We start from the raw sequence: 13,377 nt of genomic DNA, 5'->3' as shown, positions 1-13,377 counted from the left end.
GCATCCATATATATATAAAAAATATATATATATATACGCATGAAACGACGTCGTTTCATGCGTATATATTTTTTTTTAAAACCCAGGCATGAAACGACGTCGTTTCATGCCTGGGTTAATTAGCCCCCCCCGATTCCCTCCCTCGGCCTCGCTCACTCTCAGACCCTCACTTCTCTCATCTCTGTCTCTCCGCTCAACCCTCCCTCTCTCTAAGTCTGAGTTTCCGGCGCCGCACCCAGCTACCAGCGGTGGCTTCAACGTCGCCGTGCGCATCCGCCATCCGCCCATCCGGTCCGTTTCTCTGCATCTCACCGAAGATCCGAATCCCGAAAGGTAAGAAACGACGAAACCCATTTTATTTTGTTGTGATTTATATTTTTAATGGAGATTGGAGGAAGGATGGGGTTTATCGGAGATGGAGGATGGGATTTTTGTGAATTGTGTGCTGTGGAGCTTAGATTGTGCATGTGTTTTGGTTTGAAATTTGAATGAGTCCGTGAAATGCATGTGAATTGTGTTTGATTTCTCATTTCTGTAATTATTTCGGTTTGGAATCTTTGGATTGAAATTAATTGTGTAATTAATTTGGATTGAAACCCCTAATTTAATTTAGGGCTCAAATCCGAAACCCTAAATTAATTTAGGGCTCAAATCCGAAACCCTAAATTAATTTAGGGCTCAAATCCGAAACCCTAAATTAATTTAGGGGTTTCAATCTTTGAAACCCCTAAATTAATTTAGGGTTTCGAAATACCCTAAATTAATTTAGGGGTTTCAAAGATTGAAACCCCTAAATTAATTTAGGGATCAAATCCGAAACCCTAAATTAATTTAGGGGTTTCAATCTTTGAAACCCCTAAATTAATTTAGGGTTTCGAAATACCCTAAATTAATTTAGGGCTTTCAAAGGAGAAAAATCAGTAGAGAGCAAGCATGATTTGGAATTAATTCCGAAAAGTCTCATGCTATACTTTCATTCTTTGAGTTAAATCATACTTATCTAAAAAATTTAAACTCCAAAAAATCTAAACTCTTAGGAGATGATAAATTCATCGTTGGCATGTGGGGTCAAATATATAGCATCCAAAGCCTCGTATTAGCTAGAAAATGAATTTGATATTTTCAATGGGAGGTAAATGAGTTTTAGGCCCCATTTCACAATTTCTTTTGCATATCCATTATGCTATGAAGCCTATGATAATTTGGATTTTCTGCTGCTTCTTGAAAATCATATCCAATATTAGTAGTAACAATTGTTGTTGTTATTATGGAATGATCTCTGTGTGTGTGTGTACACATTTGAAGACATGAGTCTTCTTGCGAAGCTGGGTGCACATGCATATTGGTTAAGTGGCACCCCTTTTTATGTCAACTTGTATGTATATATATATATATATAAATAGTTGGATAGTATATACAACTAATAAGCAAATAATTGTTTATATATAATTGTATGTAGCTAGAAGGTGTCAAATTGGATTCAATACCTCCTTTGTGAGGACTTGCTTTCATTATATAGGCACTGCCGTGCATGTTACGAGGCTATATTATTTTTTTATTTCTCATTTCTTTGTTAATATTTTATAATTTGTTGGATGTGGACTTTTCCACCTTATTTAAATAAAGGAAACATCCATATTTTCTTGCCTCATATAGTGTATTTGTTAATATACTTTATTAACAACATATAGTGTATTTGTTGTTAATATACTTTATTACATTTTATAACCAAAGTACACAATATATATATATGAATGTAAAGTGATAGTGTGATACTTTTTGTTATTCTACTTTTATTTTATGTTCATTATATAGTTATGTTTTCTATTATTTCAGATTTCTTGTTTGCTTTAGTTCATGGATATTCCAGCGGATTCGAGTGCGAGCTCTCCTTTTCAGGCCGAGGGCACCCCTACCCCTACACCTACACCTACACCTACCCCTCCTACTCATACCCCTACCCCTAGCCCTACGGCACCTTGCCCCGCCCCCAAGCCCAGCAAGAAACCTGCTTCAATAGTTTGGACTCATTTCACCAAATTAGAGGGTGGTGACTCAAGTAACCCCCAAGCCAAGTGTAACCATTGTGGCAAAATTTATGGATGCCACTATAGGAAACATGGCACCTCTCAATTAAAGGTGCACTTAGAAGAGCAATGCAAAAAAAGTCCAATATTAAGATCATTACAAGATAAAAGCCAATCTAGGCTAGAAGTTGGACTTCAAAAAATGGCGGATGGGACTAGTGGGGGTGCAAGTTTGAGGGGGTATACTAAGTATGATCCCGATGAGTGTAGAAGACATCTAGCTCGTATGGTCATAATGGACGAGCTACCTTTTCAAATTGTAGACGGGAAAGGGTTCCAGGCGTATTCTCACTACTTGGAACCAAGGTTTAATATTCCCTCTCGCCACACGGTGGCAAAGGATGTAAAAAAGCATTTTTACATTGAAAATGAGAAGTTGAGGGGTCAATTGGCAGATCAATTTGTTTGTCTCACCACTGACACTTGGACATCGATCCAAAATTTTAATTATATGTCTTTGACTGTGCATTTTATTGATTGCCATTGGACATTACACAAGAAAATCATAAAATTTTGTAAAATCACCGATCATAAGGGTGAGACAGTTGGGAAGGCCTTGGAGGCTTCAATAAAAGAGTGGGGTTTGAGCCGAGTTGTTACAGTCACAGTCGATAATGCCTCGTCTAACGATGTTGCATTAGGACATTTGAGAACTTATCTTAGAGAGGCAAATAAGACACTTATGGGTGGTGAGTGTCTGCATGTGAGATGTGCAGCACATATTCTGAATTTGATTGTCAGTGATGGTTTGAGAGATCTTCATGACTCGATTGCTCGAGTTAGGACTGCTGTGAGATGGGTGAGATCTTCTCCTTCAAGGTTGGAGAAATTCAAGGTTGCTGCGAGATCTGCGGGTCTAACATCTAAGAAGGGTCTTTGTACTGATATGCCTACACGATGGAACTCAACATTTCTGATGTTAGAGGCGGCCCAAGAATATAGGCTGGCATTTGCATTATTGGGTGATGAAGACATCCAATATGTAAAATATTTTGATGATCACGGGGGATTGGGGAAACCCGTAGCTGATGATTGGGAAGTTGTAACTATTTTTGTAGACTTTTTGAGGCTTTTTTACGATATCACCACGAGGCTATCTGGAACTTTGTACCCTACATCCAATGTTGTATGCCAGCAAATATGTAGGGTAAAAGAAGAATTAGATGACATGGTCGCGGGTGGTCACATTAGGCTGCGGGAGATGGCATTGATTATGAGGTCAAAGTACGACAAGTATTGGGGAGATTTAACTAGGGCTAATATTTTGTTATATGTAGCTGTCGTATTTGACCCGAGGTATAAGTTGGATGGCATGATATTTGGATTGGGCCTTGCGTACGGGCAAGTATGGGCGGAGCTTATTGCAACAAGGGTTCGGGAAACCCTTACTAGATTATTTGATGAGTTTTCCACCTTGCGGGGTGGTAATATTGCGGCACCTACATCTACCCCCTCAGCCTCAGGCTCACAGTTTCCTGAAGTCGAGAGTGGGAAAAGGCGTAGATTGGAGTGGGGTGAGAGGTATGAGCAGGCCCCCTTCCTCCGGACTTCTGTAGAGGCTCAGTCAGAGATAGACAGATACTTAGCAGCAGAGATGCTACCATTTTCACGAGATTTCGATATATTAAGTTGGTGGAAGGTGAATGCTGTGAAGTATCCCATCCTTGGAGAGATAGCCCGCTCACTTTTGGCCATCTCTGTTAGCACAGTAGCCTCAGAGTCGGCCTTTAGCACCGGAGGACGTGTATTAGATTCATTTCGGAGTTCATTAGCTCCTGCCACTGTGGAGACTTTGATTTGCACCCAGAATTGGATCAAGGGAACTCCAATTCATGTTCCGGATGTTCTTGAGTATGAGGAGGCCGACGTCGAGGAGGAGGGTGATGATCAATCTGGATCTGGTATTTATTCTAATTTCTTATTTTCATTTATTTATTTTCATTTAATTGGTATTCATTAATTTCATTTCAAATTTAATACTTATAGTGATACATGAGACGGCGTCTACGGCTACCTCCGATGCAGTATGACTTTTGTATTGGACTCACCATTGCCATGGTTTGCATAATTTCTTCCCTAATTGTTTGTTTATAACTTTTTAATTCTAATTTGTTTTATTTTTAACTTATTAATATTTCAGGTTTTTTGACTTATTAACTTTTATTTTTAACTTATTGATTTTCAGTCTCGCAGCAGTCGCTCAGTGAACTCACAACTACGGCTCCACCCCTAAAATTAATTTTCTTAATTTACAATTATTATAATGTTGCTACAATAGTTAATTATACAATTTGTAATATTTATTTTTTTTAGAAGAGTTTGTAATAGTGTAATAGTTTATTAGTTCTCTTAATTTGTATAATTGTAAACTATTTATTGTAGCAGTGTCTTATTGCCTTAGTGATGAATATTACTTAATTATTTAATAGTTAAAACTTAATATCTACTTATCAAAAAAAAATATTTCTTTTCTGTTTTTGATTTTATATTTTTTTTAATATAAATAATGGGCCCAAAGTGGCCCAAAACGAATTCTGGGCCCAAAGGGGCCCAAAAACTGATTCTGGGCCATTTATGGCCCAGAAAAAAGTACTGGGCCAAGGCCCAGTACTCGCGGGGGTGCGGACGGGTGGGGGTCCACCCCCGCACCCCGGCACGGAGGGGGACCCCCCCATGTCTGAGGAAGAAGCATCCATATGTGGGGGCGGGTGGCGGGGGAGGGGTGGCCCCGCCCCGTAGGGGGCGGGTATCACCCCTACAACAATGTTGTTGGTTGCGGCTCATTACGCAATTAGATGCGTGCATCAATTCTGAGAATGATGTAACTTAACTGATTGCCATACCTCAAAACTTTGAAGAAGATATCCCGTGTCTCATGATATGCCTTATAAAATTCAATCTGGATTTTGTTGAGGTTTTTCCAAGGCGGTAATGACTTTCTAAGAGTCCCCTTCAAATTTTCAATTGTTATTTTCTTGAGTTATCTTGAATATGCTTCTTTTACTCTAGCAGAGCTGTCATGGCTTCACTTTGATGTGGATTGCAGCTGGTTGAAAATCATGTTATTGCAAACTCTACTGAACCATTATGAGCCCTGCATATTGATGTTGAAGTACTTCCCGATGATCTTACTGCAACATCAAAAGAGATTGAGAAGTATTCTAGAGGTGGGAGATTTCTTCAGGGGATGCTATTTATTTCTTTCAAATCTCAGGTAGTTGGTCCCTATAAGTTTTCAAAGCTTTTGAAACAAACAGGTCAATCTCAGGAATTCGTGACATGATCCAATTGGAAATGTTCTCCCCGCCAACAAAGAAGATATCTAAAGACCTAGGTGACAAAGTGGACATCTATCTTGCTCCTCATTAAGAGTGATGCATGTTTTCAGTAGAGATCTAGTAGGCAAAATGTTGTTCATAACTTTCCAGATGAAGAGTTTTGACCGATCTAAAATTTTTAAAGTCCAAAGTTTCTTTCAATTAGAGGGACCAAGGAAAGAAATAGAGTTATTAGATTGAATTGTTAACGCCACATAAGCAGATTTTACAGAGAAATTCCCAAATGAGTGATGGGATCATTTGAGCTTATCACTCATGTTGTGAAATTGATATTGGGCAAAAGGAATTTTCTCAAACAAGTTTAGTAGTTAGAGTGGTATAATCTTTACCTTTCAAGCTTTTGCAGGGGAAAGTAACTGCAAAGCGTAACACGTAACAAATAATTAAGGCAATTTATTCTATCAATAGTGTTGTGCAATCAGAGATTATACCACTCTCCGAGATGAAAATTTTTAACAGAGAGACAATATCTCTAATTTTAGTAATTATCCAGAAGAAATTAATAGCGATCATCATGCCATAAGATATAACAAACAGGTCGGATTGAAGAATTTTTTACTTTTTATTTTTATCTTTTGTATATATCTAGTAGATGCCGATGTATGAGCAGACAGGAGATTCTGATTCCATTCACGTCGTGTTGTATTATTTGCACCAAGTGCTGCTTTAATTACCGAACCATACACTGCGGTTAAGGAGGGAGGGGAAAAAGAAGCAAAAATATTAATAAAAAAAAAAAATTCCTGTACAACGATTTGGCAGCCAAAACTCCATGAAAGCCTCTATAACCTGCACGATCAGTACTGCAATAATTGCACTGAACCAAAAAAACTGATGGAAGTGGCAAATCACACTGTTGAAGCAGCAAATCCTTTCTCCCCTTTCGCTGCTCAGAACCTCAATGTTAGAAGATCATTACCGAATCTATGAATGATGACAAACTGCCGCCTCCATTGAAGAAGTATAAACCAGATTGATTCCATTCGAAACAATGTCAATGTAAACAGCAGGCTGAAGGAATAGGTGAATTTCTAGCTCTTGATCATAATATTTCATTTGGTGACTCTACCCATCACCATTTAAGTCCTCAGAAGAGGCTTTGATCGCTTCAGCAGTCATTAGAGCAACCACTGCCTTGTGAATGGCCAGATCGGCTCTGTAAAGCAACCTCTGAGCCTTCTCTCTCTTGAGCTTAGCCATGTTAACTGCATGTTGCGCAGCACCAGATGCATCACGCAACCTGAACTCATCAAGATCAGAGCCATCCAACTGTTCAATACTGTGCCTCTGAGAACCATCCAAGTGATAATGCTGCTGTCTTGGCCACTCAGGTGATCCCATATTCCATCTATGAACCCCATTTCTCTTGTCTATAATTCCCTGATTGTATGACATCACCATCCGCTGGTCATTCAGAGATGCAAATGTCCCGAGTTTCTTTGACTTGTTCCTCTGAAATCTTGGGAGTTGATTCCTATCAAACCCATCATTGCTCATAGAGAAAAACCCCGTGCAGCCTGCATCCCGTGGTGAAAATATCCTTGGAGATACCTGAGGCAAAGGGGAATCATCTAAAGATTCATAGCTATGACCCAGATATGCAACCTTGTCGTCAGCAAAAGCAATCCCATTCAATCTTCTTCCTGAGGAAACAGATCAAACCAAAATAAGAAAAAGGTTTGCAAAGAAAACGAATCAAAAGAGTAACTGCGCATATTTAAAAGTGCAAGACGGTTACCAAAAGCAAGGAAACCATCCTGATCTCCAAAGAATGCATTGCTTTGCCCAGCAACTGAAAACTTCCTCTGAGACCTTTGCTTGGACCCCTTGTTGGGAACTTCCAAACCCCGCGGTTTTAAACAGAAAGCAAACATGGGTGGCTTTTCCATTGGTGCAGCCTTCTCCTGACATCCATTAGGGAGGTTGGTATTGACTTTGGCCATAGCTAGCTCCCACTCATTTACTTCTTGTTGATACCTTTCCCATAGTGGCGGCTGAATAAAACACAATGAAATGAGCTTTGCAATGCATTACTAGAAACATATGAACCAGCAGACTATTATATACATGAACAAAATAAAAAGGAGTTGGAGAAAATCACAACTTAAAACACCAGCGGAAATGACCCCACATCAAATATATATCACCACAATTGTGTAAATATGCCAAGAAGTAAGGATGTCAAAACAAGGCCAACCAGAAGACGAAAGGCTAAGGAATATGGTAAGCAGTAAAAAAAAATATTTAATTGCCTCCTTTTCAAATTACTAATAAAAATTACCTCATTTTAAAATTGCAGATCAATTTAAACCAGAAAATATATTCCTAGAAAAGATGCGTATATGTTCAAATTTCGTCACTCCTTTTATTATGTGTTCAGCAAATTACATGGTCATCTTACTTTAGCGTTTATATTCTCCCAAAATTACTTGGATGATTTTGATGCCAAAGCAATCTCTGCAGCTTACAACCGATCTTAGGAGCATTTCTGCTTTTGTAAATTTCCTGTAATTAGTACTAGTGGCTTTTGAGTCTTTTTCATTTGCCACTCAACACTCAAACATGTACAAATGTGAGTATATGTGGCTGTGCACGGGTGTGGAGGTGGCCATGTTACGTTGAGATATGTATGTATGTACCTTTTCTCGTTTTACAAAAACCAGACTCCAAAGAGGCAAGAATAAAAGCCAAGTCTTCGATAATTAAAGTGCATTTATAACTAGGGGATGGCATCCTACTAAATAAGATTATTTCATATACTACCAAAAAATCATTATTTTTTTTTTATAAGTAATAATTTATTCAAGAAATAGGCATAAGCCCAAGCCCAAAAAATCATTATGAATTAGTCAGTAGAAAAGAGATTCAGAAAATACCTGAAGATGTCGGATTAAAGGCATTCCTTTCCTCTGCCTTTTTCGACGCCAATGCTCATAAACGGATTTGGTTACATCCATGGGTCCAACTCCATCCATGAGGTCCTCAATTTCGTCAGATGTGAACTGATCACGCTCTTGAGCATATGCAGCCTTCTCAAACCTGTCCATTGTCCTTTCAAATATCTCCTCAGTGATCTTTCCTGAGCTGCAGATGTTGGTTTCAGAGGAAGTCGGATTGTTCAAAATCCACTGCTCATCGTCACTATCAATGTCATATAAGACACGTAATGGATTCAAAGCCATCTCAACATCTGTTTCAACCTGCTGGAAGTACTTTGAAGAACTACGAACAAATGCCATTTCTGTTCCATTATCATCGTTTTTCTCTATCAAGTGAACCCCAGGAATGGGAATGTTTTTTATCAAAGCAGCACGAATATTGCGATTGTAACACTCTTCATGCATCTCCTTGAAAAGAGCCCACTGACTCCTATCTGGAAACTCCAAAATCCAATCTTTTCCTCCTTTCCACATCATGGCATGAGTGTAACGGTTTGTTGACCCAGGCTGCAAAAACTGATGTGCCTTGTATGAATATTTTGTAGCCCCCGAAAGTTTTACAGCAAGCCTCCACTCATTATGATCAAAAAGCTCTAGTACAAGTTGTGCTCCACATTCTCTCCACCCTCTGTCACCAAGTGTGATCAACACATTTGCATTACAAGATAACAACTCCACGTTCCTTTGAGAGCCTCCAGAAACATCTGATGATCTCTTCTCATTAGCCCTTCTGATTCGTTTGTGAGGAAGCACTTTCTGGTGATGACTTCTATGCTTCGAGTTAACATCAAAACCTCCAAGAGGCAACGAGTATGAAACCTGAGTTCGTGGCTTTTTAGGTCCATTGCTAAAACCATTTTGGAAGATGTCAGATTTTCCATCTGTCCATCCATGTGAGAGGTACCCAAACGACGAAAAATTATTTTTATTTCGATGCCATGTACTCCTTGGAGCAGTAGGGTTGGGGCTGGGGATGATGCCACCATTCCTACTCCAAGACAGATCTGTAGAATGCTGAGCATTGTGTAATTCACCATTCTCAGGCTTCTCAAATTGATTAGTTGGCGGAATTTCAACACTCAGACCATTCAAAAAAGATTGGGAACTGGTATCAGATGTATCTCTGTCAACTAAAGGTCTTGGCGATAAAGCACATTCTTCCTGATCAGAATGGTGGCTTTGCCACTTCTGTAGCTGGACAGTGGCATTGGTTCCAGCCTTTTCAGAATCCTGGGAACTGGCAGACATTCTGGAGAAATCAAGATCAACATTTTTGGAGTTCCAAGAGGAGTTTATGCAATCTCCATCATCTGATTTACCACGACAAATCCATCCATCACAAACAGTATTAATCCCAACAATATCCTTAGAGCAGTTCTCCATAGTAAAACAGTCATCTGCCATCAAACTCCCAGAGCTTTCTGGATGCTCTACTGAATCATGGTCCCGGAAACTGATATGAGCAACACGATGTTCCATAAGCAGCTTCAGATGCAAGCTAAGAAAAAATGTAGGTGCAGCAGAAAAACAAAGAGCAAATGGAGTAAGTTTCCAACACATCTCATTGAAATTAGATGATGGCTTGTTGATCTTCATGTGGGTGCAATCTCTGGCCAACCCCATGACACTTACACCCTGCTTAGACTTATTCCGCAAGTCCTGGTTGGAGGAAAAACTTATAGGAGTTAATACAGATCATAAACCAGATTAAAGAAAAATAGCCACCTTTCCATGCCTGACAGTCCACGGCAACAAAAGTATATTCTCTTTGCTTTACTAATAAACTTGATTCATAATGGAAAGAGGCAGTAGCTAGAATGGAAAGAGGCAGTAGCTAGAATAGAGATAAATATCTAAATGAAGGGGGAAGAAATACAAAATGGAAAAATATCCATGTATCTATTTCTAGCTCTTAATTGGGTGCATTCTCTTGTATACTTCCTGTGTACAAGGGCTATGGCTATTTTAGTATCAATAAAATTTCTTTTACCTATCAAAAACTTTTGGAAAAATATCCACAACCAATGAATCAAACTCGAGAAATGGAGGAAAAATAAAAGGAGTACCTTGACAGAGGAGGTCCACGCACGATCAGAAGTGATAGGGAACTGATTTCTTCCATTTTGAAATGCATGAATGTTATCATAAGTGCATTCTGACAGAGGTAGTTGCTTGGTAAGCAAACAATGCCTCTTAAGTTTACAGTCTAGGTACACCCACTTCGAATTCTTCAGTTCAGAAAAGTTGTAGAATGCAAACACAAGCTGCTTTCTAAGATCTTGAAAACCTGAGAATTTAAACCTAATTGAAGTTACTGGCAATTGAGAGTCTAAACACTTACCCTGTTCCTTTGGTTCATGAAATACTCTCAGGACGAGAAAAACAAAGGCTACAACCTGCTTGAAGCAACCCTCAAACAAGAGAAACCTCAGTCCAACTACATTATCAATGAAAAGCATCTCCAAGTGAACCTTTGGCCAGATGGTCATCACCATTCCATGCTGAAGTAATAATATAGCTCGAAAGAACCAAAAGTTATCTGCTCCAAATGAGTCATTCAGGACTAACTGCAACGGGAAGCTTAACTCGAACCTGATTTGCCCAGACTTTATTGATGAAAAAGAGAAATCCAACAACCCTACATTGTCAAACAAATCAGGGTCCAACCTTCCAGGAGAAACATTGTGCTCTTCGGCATCACCAATTTCATCAACAAGAGGAGCACATGATGCAACAGAATCAGGTGTACTTCTTGATACAGGAGCATCCTTGGATGCATGATACAAGTCTCGGTCTGTTTGGTGCAGCCGCCGCCTAAAATAAACAATAGGCAGTTTTCTATCTTTGGGGCAAGTGGTGGCCATGGTAGGCCTCTCGAGCCTTACAGCTTCGGATAGTCTGTCTGAAAATTTGGAATTACCAGGTAATTTACTCTCATCCTGATCTCTTCTCAAAGAACCCCCATCCAAATGATGATGCGGATTTACAGTTTCGTCAGACAAACCTGCAGACCCAGCCTGCAAAGATGGACCAGATGTCTTCTGTTTCTTTGCAGCACTAGAGGGAGAAGATTTGATCCAACGAGTTGACCGAGCCAACCATGAGATGATGGGCTCTGAGTCCTTAAAGCTGCCAACACAACTCTCATCCTCTGTAGTCAAGCCTCTAGTTTCCTTTTCTTTACTCTTCAAGCTTCTTTTTCCCTCAACGGAATTTCTATTAGCTGATTTTCTCCGCCCTGCCTTACCAAGAACTTCACTAGGCAGCAACAAAAGTTTGAACCTCTCATTCTGGAGGTTAATCCATTCCTCATCGCGATCATCATATTTGACATGATGAAGTTTTCTTTCTTTGTCATAGTCATTCACAAGGCCATAATACCAGCTCTGGTCCAAAGGCCAAAAGACCTTGATTCGCCGGTTCAATACCCAATATGGGTCCAAGTCCCCAAAGAAAACTTCATAGAAGTGGCGCCTTTTCCTCAAGTGTCCTTTCTCTTTGTGCTGCTTCCTTGGTCTCAATACTCTAAAAGCAGCATCAACAGATGCAGATTCTGACCCAGATAATGACTTAGACCTACGACCAACAAAATCTCGACCTGAAGATAAGAAAAAAGACAACCCATTGATGGATTGCAATGCAGAAGCCTTGCTGTTTGAAGGAAACCCAGTACAGCTAGGATCAAACCGTGATGATAGCATCCTCGCCGCATTCTCTTCAAGATTCTCCTCATCATCTTCTCGTGACTCATCAGATGTAGTAACAGAATTATCAACCAAGGACACAGCCTCCTCCACTACAGTTTTACGATCTGGTATCAAATCCCTCCTTTTTCTCCGGTTCCTTTGAGACTTTTTCAAAGACGAGTCACCATTGGTCGCAACCAAAACACCTTCATGCCCTTCTTCATTTGAGTGCATGGCCAAATTCGGCTCACTATTTCCATTTTCCTTAAATTCATCAAAACCCCTTTTTAGTTTAACTTTTGAAGACTCAACCTGGGCATCTGAATCATCGGGGCTTGACTTGTCTATCTGATCAACAAGAGCTACTTGACTACTAGACTCGCCCGCCGACTTCAACACTTGATGGCCTTCAAACTTCTTTCGACCAGTAAAACCCCTCTTCCGCTTCGGAATCCAAATGAAATTATCATTTAAACTATGAGAAACAGCATCAAACCCGCTACTGCTATTCAATTTCTGACTCAAACCCGAATTCAGATCCTTCGTATCATGGGAACTGGAATTTGACTGACCACTATACACTCCATCCACACTCTTTTTGCTGCTATCATTAACATTTTGTAAACTACTCAGAGAAACCTCTTTCCTATTCTTCTTCTTGTTCCTCCTATCGTCACCATCCTCAGAGCTACTATTATTCCTCTTCAAATTCCTACTCTGAAGCTCTTTCGTTGCCCTATTTTTATACAAACTCTTAAGATCCAAAGATCTAGATTTCTTAGGAATTGTAGCGCCATGTGAGTTTTCTACTCTATTTTCCATGGACTTTCATAAATCCAGACATCCAAATCGAAAATCCCCAATTTTCACATTCCATCATTCATGCCCCAGCGCATTTTAGAGATCTGTCCACCAAAACCATCACAAAAATCCCCCAGAATGACACATAATTAACAATCAAACCTCATCTACCACTCATACAGATCAATAGTCAAGCAAAATGGAACGATACATACCTCAACCAACATGTCACGAAAAAAAAAACGGAATCCTCGGAAAAATCGTGAAGATCACGAACAAGTAACATGGACTAGAGTGTGAATATGACGAGCCTTCTCATTTGAAACCCTAATAGATTCGTAGATTTTCCGCATTAATTTCAAGGAATTTTGATATTTTCGCCCCTATTTTTTCTTCTTCTTTTTTACCATGAGAAACGGACGGAAGCTAGGGTTTCTTTTGTTTTCAGGAGATCAGGGTTTAGATCGAGAAATGACCAAAAAAATAAAATAAATAAAGGAAAAATAAAGTAAATGAATAGGAAAAG

The 13,377-nt window shown here is 39.5% G+C and overlaps 1 protein-coding gene across 1 annotated transcript; it reads right to left on the bottom strand.

Annotated features, from left to right (window-relative positions):
• Positions 1 to 6,028: 6,028 nt before the first annotated feature.
• On the bottom strand, positions 6,029 to 13,293 carry LOC109001776. Its single transcript, XM_018979180.2, has 5 exons — positions 13,067 to 13,293; positions 10,431 to 12,955; positions 8,302 to 10,023; positions 7,164 to 7,419; positions 6,029 to 7,068 (listed from the first exon to the last, which is right to left on the bottom strand). The coding sequence occupies exons 2-5, from the start codon at positions 12,870 to 12,872 to the stop codon at positions 6,491 to 6,493; spliced, it is 4,998 nt and encodes a 1,665-aa protein (XP_018834725.2). The 5' UTR covers positions 12,873 to 12,955; positions 13,067 to 13,293; the 3' UTR covers positions 6,029 to 6,490.
• Positions 13,294 to 13,377: the final 84 nt, after the last annotated feature.

This window comes from Juglans regia, unplaced genomic scaffold (assembly GCF_001411555.2).
Source record: "Juglans regia cultivar Chandler unplaced genomic scaffold, Walnut 2.0 Scaffold_217, whole genome shotgun sequence".
Lineage (NCBI taxonomy): Eukaryota > Viridiplantae > Streptophyta > Magnoliopsida > Fagales > Juglandaceae > Juglans > Juglans regia.
The sequence above is the reverse complement of the archived record's forward strand: the minus strand, read 5'-3'. Positions and strand labels throughout refer to the sequence as shown.